At 42.5% G+C, this 19,042-nt stretch overlaps 1 protein-coding gene across 2 annotated transcripts in view; it reads right to left on the minus strand.

Annotated features, from left to right (window-relative positions):
• Positions 1 to 911: 911 nt before the first annotated feature.
• The window catches only part of LOC136853976 (lactadherin-like), a 908,376-nt gene continuing 890,245 nt past the window's right edge, over positions 912 to 19,042 (minus strand). For both annotated transcript variants that reach the window (XM_067129896.1, XM_067129895.1), the window contains exons 9-11: positions 12,832 to 13,065; positions 12,425 to 12,569; positions 912 to 1,695 (exon numbers count right to left, since the gene is read on the minus strand). In XM_067129896.1, the coding sequence (XP_066985997.1) occupies positions 1,569 to 1,695; positions 12,425 to 12,569; positions 12,832 to 13,065 (506 nt within the window). In that variant the 3' untranslated portion in view covers positions 912 to 1,568. The remainder of the gene's footprint in view (positions 1,696 to 12,424; positions 12,570 to 12,831; positions 13,066 to 19,042) is intronic.

Genomic DNA, 19,042 nt, shown 5'->3' on the forward strand with positions numbered 1-19,042 from the left:
AAAGGCAAACGAGAAAATGTAATGAATTAAACAGAAATCATATCCTCAGCAATAATCACAGTAATGAATAGAGACAATAATAATAATAATAATAATAATAATAATAATAATAATAATAATAATAATAATAATAAAGGCCTTTAATTTCATAACCAATGAACAGAGAAGCGAGCAGAGCTGTCAAACGAAGCCGATAGAAAGTGAACTCATGCATGTACTGTACAGTATGGTCAAGTCCCGATGAAGATTCGGCGCCTAAAACAAGCCACCCGGCGTTCAGATCACTTGATCAATCAGGGGGAATATTCTCATTGTTCAAATAGTTTATGAAGAGTCGAACTGTCTTGCCATCAGTTATCGTAAAGTAGACAACAGATTAAAAAAAAAAAAAACGAAGAATGCAACGCGCTGGGAAGTCAAAATATTTGTTCATCGATATTTCCAGTAAATTATTAAAATGCAATCACCTTACCTTCATGAAAACAAAATTGCATCATATAAAACCCGAGAAATTGATGAACTCACAAAAAATTAATAATCCCTCAACGAGGAAAGCATATTTCAGGTGCAATATTAATAATATATATATATATATTATATATATATATATATATATATATATATATATATATATATATATATATATATATATAATATACATACAACACAAATGCACGCACGTTTTTATATATGTTTATATATATGCATATGTGTATATACTATATATATATATATATATATATATATATATATATATATATATATAATATATATATATACATATATATATATATATATATATATATATATTTATATATATATATATATAAATTATAAATATATATATATATATATAATATATATATATATATATATATATATATATATATATATATATATATATATGACCCTTTATCTTTCTATATTTATACACTGTTAATATATTAGTGGAACTTGCATCTAATATCATGAGGTAAAGGCATAATATACAGTCTACGGAAGAACAATACTTCGTATGTGCACCATGACTCATTTGGTCAGACTTTGTTCTAACATCCAAAGAGAGTGAGAATCAGTGTTCACTATCTTGTAAAAGATATGTTCTTTTTTTGCAAGAGTTTTCAAAGTCTTCATTAAAGTGACATAGGCTTATTACGTTCACTTATACCACTACAGGAGCACCTGTTGTATTTTCTTTTCCATAACTGAAACAAATTTCAAGATCAATGAAGAAGTCGTTATGCATTACATTGTCTTCTCACTCTCGCTTATTCCTTTTAGAAATGTTTTTCGTCAACACCAATACTTGACTTTTAATATTCCTCTCATAGTTTTCCACTTCACTTTCGAGCTCATTTCACCAAAAGCGTCACTGAATTGAAAACTGCAGGTGACATGCGATCTTGTCAAACGCAACAACTGCAACAACACTCAGCAAGTTTTGGCACGTCCCGTTCTTTCAGTGTTCTGGCAAACTCTCACACATCCTTACGAGTATCTCTGCAGGCACTGTAAGTTCAGCAGTGAGGCCACAGTCACTTAGTTCTTTCATTTGTCACTTTTCATTTCTAATATATTTCTACTTCACACAATACCAGAGAGAAGACTCTGTGCCAACGGTTGGCGACCCCTCCTGCTTTGATGTAGACATACCGCCCCTCAATCGGCTGCGGACACTCAATGTGGACGCGTTCTCTGCAAATATAAACAACATGATATTAAGTACAAGAATCAAGTCTGGTCTTTGGAAATGATGATAAGATTTTATATATGAGCAAAAACTACAGCTATGACTTTAATGGGGGTGGGGGAGAATGTTTACGACTAAAGATACTTGTAAAATAATAAACTGGAATGTGAAGCAGACATCCACCTAACAATTTATAGATCATGTATGAATACGAAACCGTAAATACACTATGATTACATTGAGGAATTCAGTGTAACAGAAAATGCTATGATGAAGGATAAGGATCTATTCTAGCTCTTAACATTCATAAATCTGCCGGATTCAGGTACAAGTGACAGGAGAGAAAATAGACGCATGCGAACCATCGTCACATCTGTTGAAAGATATCCTTTGAATTTTTAAATATATATCTCTGCCAAAAGAGGTGATATTACACCCTGACGATGTTAGGATGGGTCTATACAAATCTAGGAAAATTTATATCAGTTCGACAGATATGTGTATGTTTGGAATGAAGTAGATTTTATCCTTTTCCATTGTGTGGTTTCTTGTGGCAATCTCACTCTAAGTAACATGCGCAGGGTGCGAGTTCTATCGTGGAAAGGCAAAAGAGTTCCTAGTAAATGGTTGTGGACCCCCTGGTCGCAGGGAATTCCTTGTACATGGCAGATGAGCCCCTTCACATGAGGCCAATGACCACTGTATCTTCCCTCCTGTCGAATGCCTGAAAAATAATATTCCTCTTCCAACAATGCATGGTGAGAAAATCAAGAGGGACATAGATTTGCAGTCCATTATCCGTTACTTTTGATACAGATAACAGAAAAAATTAGATACTGGTTCTTGAGATTTTAAATGTACATAGGTCTGGCATGGAAAGTAAGAAGAGCATGCGTTATTCAATGAAAGAAAGCTACATGCTGTGGCACTGACTGACACAAAGGTGAAAGAACATTCTTAGCAGGAATGGGAAAGACAAATGGTGATTGTGTCTTGGGAAGCTGAAGTCTAGAACTGTGGATGGTGCAGCACTTACAGTATTAGGCATACTGACTTTGGGGAGGGGCTGAAGAGTGTGCCTGTGTTAATCTGAGGATTATATGGATAAGATTAGGTGTGGCGAGAGGAAACGTTGTAATCATGAGTGTGTATGGCTAGGATTGAAATGGGAAGAGTGTCCGAGAATGATTCTGGAGAAAGTAATTGTGTCTATGCATTGCTGGGGCTGGAGATCATAGTAGGGTGGTTGTGCTTGGAAAATTTCATGCTAAGACAGGGCATCGTGGACAAGAATGGCATTCTTAGAGTAAATAATTCCTCAAAGTCTTGTAGAAATGTGTTTGGAAAGGGTCTTAACTGCAGGAGAGATATAGTTGCCAAAATCCAAAATATTCTGATGTATACTTGGAAAAGAGAAAATAGTGTGGCAAAGAATTTGGTAAATTATATGTACTTGCAGAGTAGATGGAAGAAGAAGCTGATGGGGCTAACAGTAGAGTAGCAGGCAGTATATGTGAACATTATTTGATTCAAGTGAAAGTTAAGGTAGCTGAAAGCTTAAATTTGGAGAAGGGGTAAAAATATAGCTGTACAGGTAACAAGACAAGTGAGGGGAACATCTAAAGAGAAAAGTGATGAAATATGGGTTAAGGAAAAGAGACAACTTTAGAAGTACACAAAGAATTTGTTAAATTAAGGATACTGTCACTATAATGGACAAGGAATGTTTATTTGTTCCGACATGATATACAAACCGCCGGTTTCAGTGTAGGCTGGAAATGGCTGTTAAACTCTTGAGCAAGGTGGTTAGGCAGTAACTACTGCCAGGTAGGCAGGAATACCTGCCTGCCCAGCTGTAAACATTCCAGTTTGCTTTCGGCTGTCATGCACTGCAGACATGTTTTGGATCTCTTTGCCTGACTGTCATTAAGCTCTTCTTTATCCCAGTGGGATCCTGATGTGTTTTTGTGTATATATTATGTGTGTTTGATATTGTTTGATATTTATTAACACCCACGATTTGTGATAACCTTGCATAAGCCATCGTTCTCTGCGCTGTGTCTTGGGTTTGATGGCCAAGGGAGTATTTTGAGAAGCGTAACCGAGTGATAATGCTTCTCTTCCAGTAGCCCTTTATTTAGATACTGAAGGCGTTCCCCTGTATGTTCGGAGATATTAGATTGGGACATAATATCTTCGCTCCCCTACATTAATTGGGACGTAAGAATTCGCTTCCCATCCTGGGCTTCCGCCCTCCATGTTCAAGGGGCATGACTTCTTCCTTCCTACTTATGCTGAGTGTTGTTTTCGCTGCCTGTGCTCAGAGTTGCCGTGGGTGGAGGTTGCGGGCGTTGTTGGTATATATATGCTTCACTTCCAAGGCGCCCTTGGTGACCTCCCCTCCGTCCTTCTCTCTCCCTGTAGATTCTTCCTTATCTCTCCTTTGCCTTCTTCGCTTGCTTGTTGGGCGAAGACCACGAGGAGGGAGGGGAGGGGAGGGGGGGGCCACTGGCGGTTGGGCGGCCTCTTCTAGGGGCCTCCTCTCGCTGTGTAAGGCAGTTTCCCTTGTAGTGAGAGGAGTCTCCCTCTACTAATCATCTTTGCTTTTTCTTTCAGGTTGAGAGTGAGCATCGCAGACACAGCAGTAGTTGGCTGGATATCTCAGGGGATATCTTGCATGATGGAGTCCCGAAGTTCATTCATTGTTGCTTCAGGACCGACAACAGTACCTGGTTGGAATGACAGTTCCACGTCGGGATCTTTCCGACACTGTTCCCGCCGATGTGGATTGATCGCTGTCATTGCTGGCCTTCATGTATGCCGTGGCACTGACTGCCTCTGGTGTGTCTGTGGTCCATCTGCTCCTGCTGTTTCCTGTGTTATGCTCCTGTTAACTCGACGACAGTCTCTGGGCGGCTTTTCTTGGTCTCCTGCTGCAGCAGCCCTGATCGTTCCTGTCGCTGCTGGTGACTTTCATGTGACGTTCCTAGCCATTGCTGTAGCTCCTCCCTTCTGAACTGCTTCCATACCTCCTGCATCAGCTGTCCTGATCGTTCCTGCTGCTTCTTCTGGTGGTTGTGCCCAAGGCCGCTTCTGTTGTGTTCCTGCCTAGCTGCCCTGGAGATTACGATGTCCGCCATCCTGTAGAAGTTGTCGGAGTGAAGGTGAAGGAAGTTGCCCTGTGGAAGCGATGTTCCTGGCCATTGCGGTAGCTCCTGCCTTCCGAACCGCTCCTGTAGCTCCTGCATCGGCTGTCCTGATTGTGCCTGCTGCTTCTCCTGGTGGTGGTGTCATGGGCCACTTCTGTTGTGTTCCTGCCTAGCTTCCCTGGAGGTTACGATGTTTCGTGTCCATCAGCCTGTAGAAGATGTTGGAGTGGAGGTGAAGGAAGCCACCCTGTGGAAGTAGCTGTCACCATCTTCAACTTATCTTCGATTTTGTCTTCTGCTGCCTCTTCCCTTCCTCTCCCGAGGTCCAAGGGGGTCCCAGAATCCGGACAGACCTCTGTTGGCCGAAGGAGAGGAAGGCTGCAGTGGGTCTCTCGTTTGCTCTTCCCGACCTTCGGGTTAGGAAACCGATTCGCATACCCCTGGGTTTTGTGTTTTGGGAGCTGCGGGCACGCAGAACTCGGTTTGCGATCCCGTTCCCAGTCCTAGAGGTTCCACCTCTAAGACAGGGGCTGCTTTGGGCACTCATTCGCGAGCCGCTCCGAGCGCTTGAGATTCTATGGAGTATCGAGTATCCCGATCTGGTCTGCAGAGTACTCTCCCCAGCCCAGTTCGGGAGCAGTGCGAGAGAAAGGACTGAGGCACCCAGGTGTCTCAGCTCTTCCTGCCAACACCACAGGCGCTCCCCGAGTGCTTACCAGTGCTTGGTGGGTTTCCAGTCTGGTGTCTCCATCTGATCAGTTTGAAAACCAGAAGAAGCAGGGAAGAGATTCCCTTTGGGAGTCCTGCGGGACTTCTAAGGGACTGCTCTCTTCCGGGAGACAAGTTTCTCTCGGCTCTTCCCGCCCGAGGGTGGAAACCGATTCACATTCTCCTGTGGGGTCTGGGGTTTCGGGGGCTGCGAGAGCGCAGCCTTGCCAGTCTTGGAAGTCTGCATCTAACACTGGTTCTGTGCCTGGACCTTTTCGATTTCTTAGGAAACCGGAAGCAGCTGCTCCCAATTTTTGGGAGTCTCGTGGGTCACTTGAATAATATGAATCATGAGCGCTCTACTGACGAGAGGCACAGGACGAGAGAAAGTGCTGAGACACCCAGGTATCTCGGTGCCAGGACACCCAGGTGTGTGGGTGCCGAGACGCTAGGTGTCTTGATACTGCCCGCCAGCTGCTTCGGTTGCTTGGCTGGGTTTCATCCTTGTGTCTTGAACCTTAGGGTTCGAGCATGCAGGATAGCAGACACAGAGTTACCCTTTGAACCTTCTTCCCGAAGGGCCTTGGCCTCGAAGGAGTTTAGAGTTCGGGAAACTAGCGCTAGTTCACGGCAGACGAGTTCCGCCCTGTCCAGTGCCGATCGTGTTCGCGCGATCGGCTCGGCTCGGCTCAGCTCAGCTCAGCTCGTTCAGCTTGCCCGCCCCTCTCAGCCCCTGGTCGCGCTTGCGAGACTGGCTCGTCTCAGTTCAGCTTGCCCTGCCTGGCCCCCAGTCCACCGCATACCACCCAGTCGGATTGCGTTCGTGTGATAGGCTTGGTTCGGTGCATCTCGGCTCGGCCCCACTCGGTTTTTCCGAATCGGGTTCTTGGCTGTTCGAGTGAACTTTCTGCTTTTCCCAGGAAAGTGCTTTGCCATGGCACAAGCACTCTTCTTCCCCCCTATGGCAGCAATCTCCTTCAGTTGATTATCGCTCACGGTCCACCTCTCCTGCTGGTCTTACTGGCAGGACAGGTAGGGGTACTCTTTCTCCTCACCTGTTCTCTTCTCCTCTCGGTTGTTGCGAGAGGCGCAAGACGGACAAAGAGAGCTCTGGCGAATTTATCTTCAGAGTTCGGCTGCCTGGCATGCTTTGGGTGTCAGTCCCCCCATTCTCTCGTAGTACAACCAGGTAGCCAAAGAGGGTTTCATGGGATTTGTCAAGGTCTCCCTCCAAGGGGAGAGGTACAGGAGTTTCAAGCTTTGGAAACAGTGAGGGTCTTGCTCTTCAAGTTGCGATCGCCCTCGTCTTTTTGGAGAACTTCGCGCCGACCCGGGACTGCAGCTCCCCCAGTGAATATTCTTCATCACTCGCAACCCTTGCAGTTCCCGAGGGGGCGAGAGTGTCGGAGACCACTGCGGTCCTGGCTTCCGGGAGCGTTCTTCACCAGATGAATTCTTTTCTTCGGGCAAGGAGTTCATTCAGGTCGAGACCCCAAGCTCCTCCCCTGCTTCGACAGAATACGAATTCTTCTTGCCTCAGAGGGTCTTGCCGACTGCAGTTCTGTGGGCAATTCTGGTGCTAAGAAGAAGGACTTTGTCCAAACTCGGATCTCCGGTTTCGTAAGTCCTGAGTTGGCTCGACCCTTAGGAACGAACCTTTACTTGGTTCTGCCTTTCTCTTTCAGAGATTTGCCAGATACCTCAGTAATCAAGGTTTGTACCAAGGCACTACCTTGTCCTTTGGACAATGGCCAAGACCTTGGGGTCCTAGTCATCTTGACTCGACCTCGAGTTCAAGCCAGCCCTCCTAAACTCCTAGAAGTCCCAGGCTTCGGAAAAAGATTGTGGAACACATAGCCCTCTTCTTCCCGACGGAAGAAATATGGCTCCAAAACAGCAGAATCATAATTTAGAGATTTTATATGAAAAACTTAATAAAAAAAAAGCAGTTTACATCGTTTTCAATACACCCAAAGCACTAAAAGTAAGATTTTCTTAGGATTTCTGACGATTTTCAACGATTTTTCGGTTTACAACGTGGCGTAAAAACGGAACCCCCGTCGTACACCGGGGACTGCCTGTATCGACTGGGGAGTCCTCCTACTGCTGATGCCTGAATGAAATGATACTTATCGAGTCTCTGGAGCTGGCAGCGACATTGCTGAGACCTGGGAATGGATTCCTTCAGGAGAAGTATCTATTTCCCTTAGGTCTCTGCAATTCTTTTCATCAAACTTCCATCCTGTTTCCTCTCCCGTGCTCCCGATTCGGGAAATGCCATCCTGGCTAGAGATAATTGTCTCGGTATCCTGTCATCTTGCAGAAGCTTCCCCATGGTGGAGAATGGAGGTTTGCTTCCATTTCTCCGTCCTTCTTTCCTCTTTGAAGTATGAGGAAAGAATTAGGCTAATGCTTGATTGAAGGAACCTTCGAATATGCTTGCATATTCCCCTCACATCGTGTGTCTATTTATGGATTCACTGATTGAAGAATAGGCGCACACCGGTAAGACTTTGTCTTGAAGGTGTGTGACCGAGACAATTAGTACCTTCTCATCACCACCCTGGGCTCAAGGCAGCCTTTTGGTCTTCCGAGAATTCAGAAGGAGTTTTGCGACACTCGGTGGTTTCGTTGAACAACAAAACCACTATAGTGGCATTTGTCGACAAACAAGAGGGAATAATTTTTTCTTCCTGTTTCGTCTGTCGACATTTGCAGGTACTTGAGTGTTCTATAGTGCACTTGACAGTTCAATTAGCCAGAGGCATTCCCGGTGGGGATGTATTGCTAGGCGAGCTTGGCCTCGGGTTTGAGTGATCGGGACAGAATGTGCTGCTCACTCTTTTCTTCATGAAGATTCACGAAGAGACTGCTCGACAGAGAAACCCCTACCATCTTTCTGTGGCCTCCCAGCACAACAAGTCGGTAGTTTTTCACGCTCCTCTATACCAGACCCAGGGACCACTACGGTGAGGCATGCTGTATTTTTGGGGAAAAATTGATATCTACGTTTTTCCCTCCGTATTTGTCTGTTTCACTAGGGGTTCACAAGCATTGCTCACCCCGAGTTACAGACAAATGCTGGAAGACTTCGCCTCTCACCCAACCTGATAGCCAAGGCATCGAGAAGAGTTCTGCTTGACCCAACCTCCTGTAGCAGCTACACAAGAAGCAAGTTTTTCAGGCAGTACATCCTTGTGTGTTGAGGACTCAGAGACCTCCCAGCTTTCCTTGCAAGCAGTCTTTCTCGCCGAGCGGCAACGGATATAGCTGGATACCTCTTGAAGTCCTCTGCAACACTGTCCCAGGGACTGGATCTGTCTTCGCTGGTGGGTGTCGTTGACGGAACTGCTTCTCGGGTCAGAGTCACTCTTCAAGTCTGGACTTCCTCATCTCCTCCGCCAAGGGTTGCTTCTCTCCCTTTCATTTGTGAAGGACGTAGGCCCTTGTGACCTAGTCTTCTATCTGAAGTAGCCTTCTTCTCCTCAGTCGAGACTTAGCTAAGGACGAGAAGCTTTTTCAGTCGTGCTCTCACCAAGGAACTGTTCCCTGGGTGGCAGGTGACTCTTGTTTAGGGTTCCTGTCCCATGCTCTGCACACGCCCTTATGAGAGTCATTGGATAGAGATGTGCCCTCTTAGGACCATCTCTCATCTTGCTCCGGCCTTGGCGTAGAAGGTGGAAGAACAAGGATGGGGATCAATACCTTGACTCCTTCTTGGATGTTGTAAGTGGACTCTGAATCCATTGGCATCTATTGTCGGGTTCAAGCCCTTCTTATTCCCCTCTTCCTTGGACTCTGTGTCGATGATCCAGATCATTCGTTATTTTGGCCTATTAGGGAGCTGTGGTACTTTCTGAAAAGGCTCGACATTCCCAACCTGGAAGTGTCTAAGGACACATCTTTCTCCTGGCTTCATGTAGCGATTGAAGGAGGTATTCGGCAGCTGGCAATGACAATACCGGTACTTTCCACCCAAGAGCTCACGAAGTCAATGGCTTGGTCCATCTCTCGCATTCCAGAAGTTTCTGTCAGTTTGGGAGCAAGACGTGGTCTGATGGACCACACTCTTGTCTTCCTGTGGTCTTGCCCACAGGCCCTTGGAACCTTTTTTCCTTGGCCCTGTGGTGGCTGCGCAACAAGTTGCATTGTCTTACCTGGCTCTTGAAGAGGACGAGTTAGCATTTCGCCTAAGGTGTTGGTTCTGGAAGTGAGAAGGATACCGAGAGTGACTGGCCTCTCTTCCTCCTCCTTCCCCGTCCACCTACTTATCTTCTTTCGGGATGAGAATAGGACTTGAGCCAATAGTTGCAGGATCTGGCGCTGATGAGGTAAGACTACACATCGAGCACCCGTTCTATTTTTCTTCTAGAATCATATAAGCAATTCCGCTCCTTCCTCTAGCAAGGGGAGGAAGGAGAGGCTGGCAATAAGGGAACCCTATCTGGGCTTTTCCTTACTGCCTCCGACTCTAGATCCTTCCAGCCTATTTCGTACAAGTTACGTTTCCTCACTCATGCGAAAAGGTCCAGTATCTGACAATTGATCTTGCAGTTCCTACACTCCGATCAGTATGTCAGAGGCACAGTACTCCTCCTCGCTCTTTCAACAAGGAGGAGTAGCCCAGGTGTGCAGAACCCCAGTCAGTTCAGGAGACTCACTGAGATTCTTCCCTCCAACCAGTGAGTCTTCCTAATGTAAAGGACCAATGGTTTGTATATCGTGTCAGAACAAATCACAATTTTTGAAAGTAAATTGTATTTTTCCTAACTATACAAACCTGAGGTCCTTTACATTACTTATTATGCCTGCCTCATGCCACCCCTCAATCTGAATCTGGACTGAAAGGCAAACTGGAATGTTTACATCCAGGCAGGCAGGTATTCCCACCTACCTGGCGGTAGTTACTGCCTAATCACCTTGCTCAAGAGTTTAACGGCCGTTTCCAGCCTACGCTGAAATTAATGCCTAATGTAAAGGACCGCAGGTTTGTATAGTTAGGAAAAATACAATTTACCTTCAAAAATTGTGATATTTTTAGGATAGTGGAAAGAAGGATAAACACAGTGAGTAGTGGGGTGAGAAGTATTAGAAGAGAAAATAGAGATTGTGTGAGGTGTACTTCCAAAACAGGAGGGCAGATTGTGCATCGGAATGCAGGGGGGTGGATAGGGTGGTAATGTGGAAGATGAGAGAAAAGGCAGGCATACAATAAAAAAAAAAAACGGAACATAGGTAGGGGAGGTGAGCAAAGTTGCTATACAAGGAGAGGGAGGTTAATGGGCAAATGAATCTCGGAATAAAAGAGATAATACCTGTAAACAATGCACTTCTGGATGAATGTAGTGATTATTATGATGATTTGTTGAAATCGAAGACAGAAGAAAGGCAGAGCTGAATGACGCAAAGATGAAAGGTTGGTGCAATTTTGAGCTGATGGGACAACAAGTGAATTGCTAGGGTACACTGGTGAAAGTGTGACCGAGATTTTGGACAAGGGAGTCTAAGGTATTTCTGGATAAGGATAGGAGATGGTTGTGATAAAAAGAATGAGAAGAATACGAAGAGGCACACGAGATATATATATATATACATACATACATACATACATACATACATACATACATACATACATACATACATACATACATACATATATTTTTATTGAAATCCTGCCTTAAACCTACAGTATATATATATATATATATATATATATATATATATATATATATATATATATATATATATATATATATATATATATATATATATATATATATATATATATATATATATATCATACTCATTTAGTATGCCAGGAAAAGGTTTAAGGTAGGATTTCAATAAAGAGACTGGAACTGATGACAGGAGAAGTGATAAAGGGGGACCAGCGTGGGTTTTAACAAGGAGGATGGTGTATGGATGAAGTGTTTGTCATGAAACAGGCATGCAGAGTTTAAAACTGAAATAGCATACATGGGTCAAGAAAAGGTTTATAACAAAAAGGATGGAGAAACAATGAGGAGTTACTGATGATGCATGGCACAGAAACAAACTGCTGAAAGTAATTAAAATTTGTCACATTGAAAATTAAGCATGTGTTAGAACCTGTGATTGGGAGAGTCATAGGTTTGGTGCACAACTCATGTGCACTTTTACTAATACCTAATTTTGTGCCTAAGCATTACTGAAAAATGTCTTCAAAGGACTCAGACACGAAATTATAAAAGGCATTAGAATTTTAAAATAATTTCAAATAATATTCAGGTGATCTGATGACAGTCTATCTGGTAAATCTCAGTAGTAGTCTTGGTGAAGGAATACAGCTATCTCCTCCGAAAGGTTGCTAGCATTCAAGGTAAACTTTGGGAGAAATTTATACCTAAAACATATTATGTATAGGTTTATCCTAAATTTTTGCTTGAACATTTTGCTTGTAAAGCTCTGATTCTTACAAAGTATACACGGTACATTAATGAAGCTAAACTCTACTGTGCGCTACTCAAGCAAGAAACAAAAAACTGGAAAATTCTATGTAATTCTTCTCAAAAGATTTCACTGAATATTGGTAGGTCCCACAAGATAGCCCCCACCATTTCACCATCTGGCAACGTTGCCAAACAAAGTACCTGCGCCTCGCTCTCCACAGATACAAAAGGCGGTCCAAGGTTGATATGAAGCCATGAGCCAACCAGACAGGGATTTTCTATATTCCATGTCTACTATCATATCTCCATCTCTAGAGGGAACGTTTCAGAAAAAAAAATCACATTACGCAAGTACCTGCTTATTTTAATAATAATAATAATAATAATAATAATAATAATAATAATAATAATAATAATAATGTGTAGTAAAAATGTATAAATATTCATACCTAAAAAGTGCATTATTAAGTCTAGTGACGGAGGCGCATTTTTTGTGGTCTTGTGAATTGGGCGCGTCTAGCCTTGCTTGGTTTTCGACATACACTGTCAGTCGATCTAAACCAAAGACATAATCGCGATATAATGTTTGCTGGTCTGTGGAAGAAAAAAAAGGTAGAAAATGAGCATTAATACTATGGAAATGTAGTCTGTTCCTTCCATTACTATTGAATTATTTAGTGAGAAAAAAAAAAGTCAAATTTACTGAAGTTCTCTGCAAGGCGTATTGACATTCATTTTACCGAAAATCGTTTTCTCATCTATCTCTTTTCTTGCTGAACGAGGGCAGCTTTAAATAATATAAAGAGTAGAAATCCTAACAGATAAAAGGATAAGAAATGTAAACTTCAGTACTAACCTTGCCCTCTGCCTTGCCAGGTGAGGATGACTACCCCTCTTACCCTTCTCTTCTTGCCCAGGGCAACACTCCACACGGGCTCATCAACTAAGTAATTGTCAACAATGGCGCAGGACCTCAGGCTCGTGTCCTTCTGCCCGTCGACGGCTAAACTAGCCGGACCATAGTCCCATCCAGACCACTGGTGCCTCTTATCGTTCACCCACGTCTTCCCTTTGTACGCCAAGTTCTCAACTGAAAGAAAATCATTCAAAAATATATTTTTTATTCACACAAACCTGCGAATATGGAAAAAGGCCTTGACATTGAGAACATTGCTCATAATGAAAGATGCCAATATCAACCACCACAACAGTTGGCAGTTAGTCAAGCCCAGCAACTCGGAGTACACAAAAACCCCGACTTTGGCCCTCTATAACTCTGGAATTATTGAACTGACCGAGATGAAACTCTGGCTTTAGAGGTTTCCCACTAAGGTCTCTAATTAGCCAAATTTCATCGACATCCGTTAAGCCATTCCGGAGATCCAGATATCAATTTTTGGCATTCAGGGGACGCGGTAGGAGGTGGGTGGGTGAGGGTCCTAACATACCTGTGGAGCAATAACGGTAAAAGATACATCCGTGAAACTTGGTTTTCCGAAAGCTCGCATTCTGGAGGGCAGGTACCTTTCGGGGTTTGTTTGAAATAACGAATTTTAAAGGTAGAGTGGGCCATTCAAAGTAGCCCCCAAAATTCACACTTCCTCATGCTCACAACATGCGAAGAGCAAGTGGTGTTAGGAGACGCTGGCTGACTTGCTCTCAGTTATCTGTCTATATATATATATATATATCTATATAATACTAAAACTCCCCCTCCCCTTCCCTTCCTCCTACCCCCTCCCCTCACCTTCCATCTTCCCTCCTTTTTCCCCCTTCCCCTCCCCTCCCCTCCCCTCCCCTCCCCTTCCCTTTCCCTGCCCACCCCGAGCAAAATATCACTTGTTAATTTAGCTGTGTCCTCCTCTTCCCCTCCCCTCCCCTCCCCTCCCAATCTCCCTTCCCTTTCCCTCCTTCCCCTCTCACCTCCCCTTCCTCCCCTCCCCCTCTACTTCCATCTTATTTCCCCTCCCCTTCCTGTTCCCATGTTAATTTAGCTGTGTCCTCCAGTCTCCTTCCCTCTTCCCTTCCTCTCCTTCCCCTCTTCCATCCCCTTCCCTCTTCCATCCCCTTCCCCCTTCCATCCTCCTCCCTCCGCTCCCCTCCCTTCCCTCTTCCATTCCCCTCCCCTTCCCCTTCTCCTATCCCTTCCTCCTCCCCTCCCACTCACCTTCCCTCTTCCCCTCCCCTTCCCCTCCCCTTCACTCTTCCATCCCCCTTCCCATCCCCTTTCCCTCATCCTCCTACTCCCCCTTCCACCTTTCCTCTCCTTCTCCCTCCTCCCCATTCCCCTTCCCCTTCACTCTTCCCTCCCTCCTCCCACTTCTCCCTCACCCTCCTACTCCCCTTCACCTCCCTTCCCTCTTCCCTCCCCCTCCCATGTAAATGGGGCTGGTGTTGCTGCAGACTTTTGCTGACTATTATTAGTAGGGTTAACTTAGCTGTGGGTATGGGTATGGTACAAATATGGGTATGGGTATGGGAATAGTATGGTATCGATATGGGAATGAGTATGGTAGGGGTATGTGTATGGGTATGGGTATTGGCTTTGGTATGGGTATGGATATGGGTGTAAGTACGGGTAAGGTATGGTACAGATATGGGTATGGCATGGATTTGGGTATGGGTATGGTACAGATATGGGTTTAGGTATTGGTTTGGGTATGGGAGTTGGTATGGGTATGGGATGGGGATGGGTATGGGTATATGTATGGGTATGGTATAGATATAGGTTTGGGTATGGAATGGATATAGGTATGGGTATAAATATGGTAGAGTTATGGGTATTGGTATGGTATGAGTATATTACAGATATGGGTATGGGTATAGAACAGATATGGCTATGGGTATAGGTATGGGTATGGTATGGATATGGGTATGATACAGATATGGGTATGGGTATGGTATGGATATGGGTATGGATGCTGCCTGTATACTTTTGCTGACTATTATTAGTAGGGTTAATTTACTGTGGTATGGGTATGGGTATATATGGTATGGTACAGATATGGGTATGGTATTGAATTGGGTATGGGTATGGGTATAGGTATGGTGCAGATATGGGTTTGGGTATGGGCCTTTTGTTGAAAATGTAGTATCTAAAAAAGTGACCCAACGGATCATGGGTGGTCTAGTCTTAATCAGAAATTATCACACGTTGAATTTGCCTAAGCGGTTTTTGTTTTTGCGATCGTTGACCTACCCTAGTTTTCACAGACACAAACATATATATATATATATATATATATATATATATATATACATACATACATACATATAAATTGTATAATTATGCAGCAAACGAGCTGAGCTGACCATTATCACGGAGAAGCCGCATAGGTTTAAGAAAACTATATCTAAAACCTGAACAACCCCATTCCTTTGTTACCACATCTTTCCGACCTTGTAAATTATGATGAAAGCGAAAAGTAGAAGTAGGAGTCTTTTCTCACCCAGTATAGAAAGCCGGTGCCATTATAATACGCATATTGAAAAGGCTTCGGTTTGGACGAACCACCGCTGATGATGTGAAAGTTAAGCAAGAGCTCCTGATTCTAGTACCACCTAACAATGACCTGGCCCAGGTTCTTGTCGAACAGTACTCTAGTCGCCGCAACAGCAGCAACAACAATTGGGATGAGTTCAATGCATTATTCTCTACGACAAAGAAAAAAAAAAACTGTTACCCCACAAAGAAGCGTTGCGTTTATACCATTGCGCGCTTCTGAGTGGATACATTTTCTGTATGTCTTCAAATTGTATTACTTGAAGAAGTGCCAGTGTCTATCTCTTCAGGTATGATTAACGTTGTGCGTATTGTAATGGCACTCGCTTTCTATACTGAGTGAGAAAACACTCCTACTTCTACTTTTCGCTTTCATCATAATTTATGAGGTTGCGGAGCAAAGCCCTACGCCCTGCCCTTTCCTTTGTATTCCCTGACTTCCATCTCTGTCTCTTGTGGCTGGGCTTTACTACCCCTTCTGTGATTTCATCACTTTTTGCCTGTAATGAATATGTAGGTTGATAAAATCATTACGCAAGTTTGGAGGGAAAAATTACATTTTGTTCTCAAAGTAAAATGAAGAAAATTTAGTACAAGTTAATATTCCCAAGAAGTGGGTGTTAGGTTTTGAAATTTTCAATTTGGTCAGTAACAAATTGAGTCAACTCGCATTAGCGATATACTGTACTAAAGAGGTGACGATGTGTCATTTTAATGAATATGGCATTTTTCATCCAGAAGTTTTAACCATGCACTGGGTCAACAGTTCTTTAATCCGTTGTCATTTTTATCCACACCGAAATAAATGTCCATACCTTACAAGATTTGAAGCCAAATAAATTAATTTCTTTCATGCTTCACATGTACAAATATATGACTGGAGATTGACTGCGTTTCAGATAACATAGCACTAAAAAGATTATAAAATGAAAATACAGATTATCCAGGTTCATCCATAATGGTACATTCTCAGGCAAACTGTGAATCAGTTGTTTTGAACGATGAAATGTGTGAGCAGATTTAGAATTTATTATAACGCAGTAATCGAATTATGTTACATATAAGCATTTCATATTTATGTGTCCATTCTTTTTGTCCCTGTTTTCTTCGTCTCTGCCGCTTCCTTAACAGTTATGGATAGGGCGCTCTGTAAATGCGACGTTTCCCAGCCTCTGTTGCCCCTGCACGCTAGCTTCCCACTAAAAGCCCCGTTATGTCTGGTCCTTCGTTCTCGCTTGAAAGTACACTCAAGCTTACTTTATTTATTCATGCCATTTTCTGCTTTCTCACGTGGTTTAACGGTTAGGTTCTTTGGCTGTTTACTGGATTAACAGTTAATATTGACTTCATATTTTTCTCGTTCTTTACTTTCATGTTATTAATATCGATTACATTATCATTACTTCTACGTTTGTTTTGCCTTGTATGGTCTACCGATACCGCTCTGTTGACTTGTTGCTTCCAGAATTGTCTTTGTAAACGCAGATGTTAGAGTCCTTACAGTTAAAACACTGTTCTTGTTTACTTCTTAAATTTATCCATGCTGTAAAGGTTTAATAAATCAGTTCTTTCTGGATATATTGCGCTGTCAATGTAAAAACGTAGGATACTTTTTCTTATATCGACTGAGATGATGTCATTTGAAAATAAAAGCAAAACTTACCAAATACATTAATATCAAATAATTAATTTGACAACAGCACCTTTCAAGCATTTTTGGATTTGAATCAGAGACTGAAAAATTCTCTCGCCGTGAAAACCAATGATGGTTGTGTTCACCGAAGCAACTAGGAATTATCTGCCACACTGGGATTGAGCCTCCAGGTGACATATTCTAAATTATATCTTTTGTGCAGAAACAGAAAACGCCGAATGCTACCGTACGTGGCATGTTTGATACTGAAGGTAACTTCTTCCATTTTTATTCAAGAATCTTTGAAGGTCTGGAGTTCGGCAGTAAATGGTAGTAAGTATATAAAAAAGATTAATGTGAACTAGAGAACAGTTTTAGAATTAATTAATGAAGCAATTATCGTATGATCAACCTTGGCTTCAGAATTTATATAGATGAGCATGCTATAATGCACGAACAAGTCGAGCAGTATGAAGATGAAATCACATCTAGATGAACCACCAGAAGTTTGCTGAAAATCACCAGAGGGAAAATTTAGCGAGAGAGAATATAAAAGTTGAAAACGAAATCACAGGAATTAATTCAGCTCCATCTTCAGCGGACCAAGTGAAGCCCTGCTCATTTGGATGAAGTGCTGGCGTGCCCTTTGCAATCTAATCTCGGAGATTCCGATGACTTGTAGTATAAAAATAATAAATTCATCATAAATTGCATCAGTTCTTCATAATAAAGAGGTTGTTGTAAGTGATGGAGGTGGCTTGCTGAGCATATGACTTGTAATGAGCTTGCGTTTTTCTGTCTTAATGTTTGCACAGCACGATATCTTATATTTTCTATCATATAATTTCATTTACTTGCTCTCTTAGGATTTATACATTTTCTTCAGTAATTTCATAACTGTCATTGTTTCTCTCTCTCTCTCTCTCTCTCTCTCTCTCTCTCTCTCTCTCTCTCTCTCTCTCTGAGCGAGACTAAAATTACTAGAAATTTATGTTTGTATTTTCTGAGGATTTAATATTCAGTAAACAAATGACAATAAAGTATATATCCTTTGAAAGGGAATTTATTTTTGGATGGTGCAAATAAAATGATACATCAGTTGTTGAGCAACTGCTATCACGGCAAATTATCAACATTCCCTTACCGGGTAGCTTCAGCTCCTTGTTTTGACTTTTCATTTCTGCTGTTTTCCTCTTTTGAACAAGTTGCAATAACTAACAACCACTTACCTCCAAAGCAACATTAAAATTAGTATTCAACCATGGCCAGTAACTTTTAAGTTAGCAATTAAGGGAAAATAATCTTAAAGATTTTGCGCGCAGCAATCATCAAAGTTTATGAGCTTGAGTGGAAGTTCGACAGACGCTTAATGGAATTAAAAGACGCAGATGGTGCTGTCTTAATCAACCAGACATCGCAAGATTTACAAAGCTCGCTAAATAGAATGCATCATAGATCTAGAGAAACGAGTCTTAGTGATAGACTAAAAATGGCAAACCAAACAATGAGCAAGCTGAATAAGGTTTGGAAATAAGATGCTCTGAAACTGTATATGAAAATAAGATTTTGTCAATTTGGAAATGAAACTTTTCAGAAGAATATTAGGAATCGTATTGCAGGATAAAGTTAGAAGCGATACGATCAGGTAAACTACGGAAGTTCCATATGCAGACGCGATAATGATGCAGGATGAACAGCAGTGGCTTGGACCTGTCCTCCTCACTACTGCTGGGAGAAGAGAACGTCTCAAGAGGTGGAGGTGATGCTTGTATTTCTCGTGCGTTTATTACTGATGCCTCGTATGAGAAGTTGTTTATTTTCTATGCAATTTCATAAATGCTAATGCTTTTAATGGAGGATAACTTTACAAAATATGTACACACACGTTTGCAACATTCTCTCTCTCTCTCTCTCTCTCTCTCTCTCTCTTGG

The sequence above is a fragment of the Macrobrachium rosenbergii genome, chromosome 28, assembly GCF_040412425.1.
Source record: "Macrobrachium rosenbergii isolate ZJJX-2024 chromosome 28, ASM4041242v1, whole genome shotgun sequence".
In the NCBI taxonomy this organism is placed as follows: domain Eukaryota; kingdom Metazoa; phylum Arthropoda; class Malacostraca; order Decapoda; family Palaemonidae; genus Macrobrachium; species Macrobrachium rosenbergii.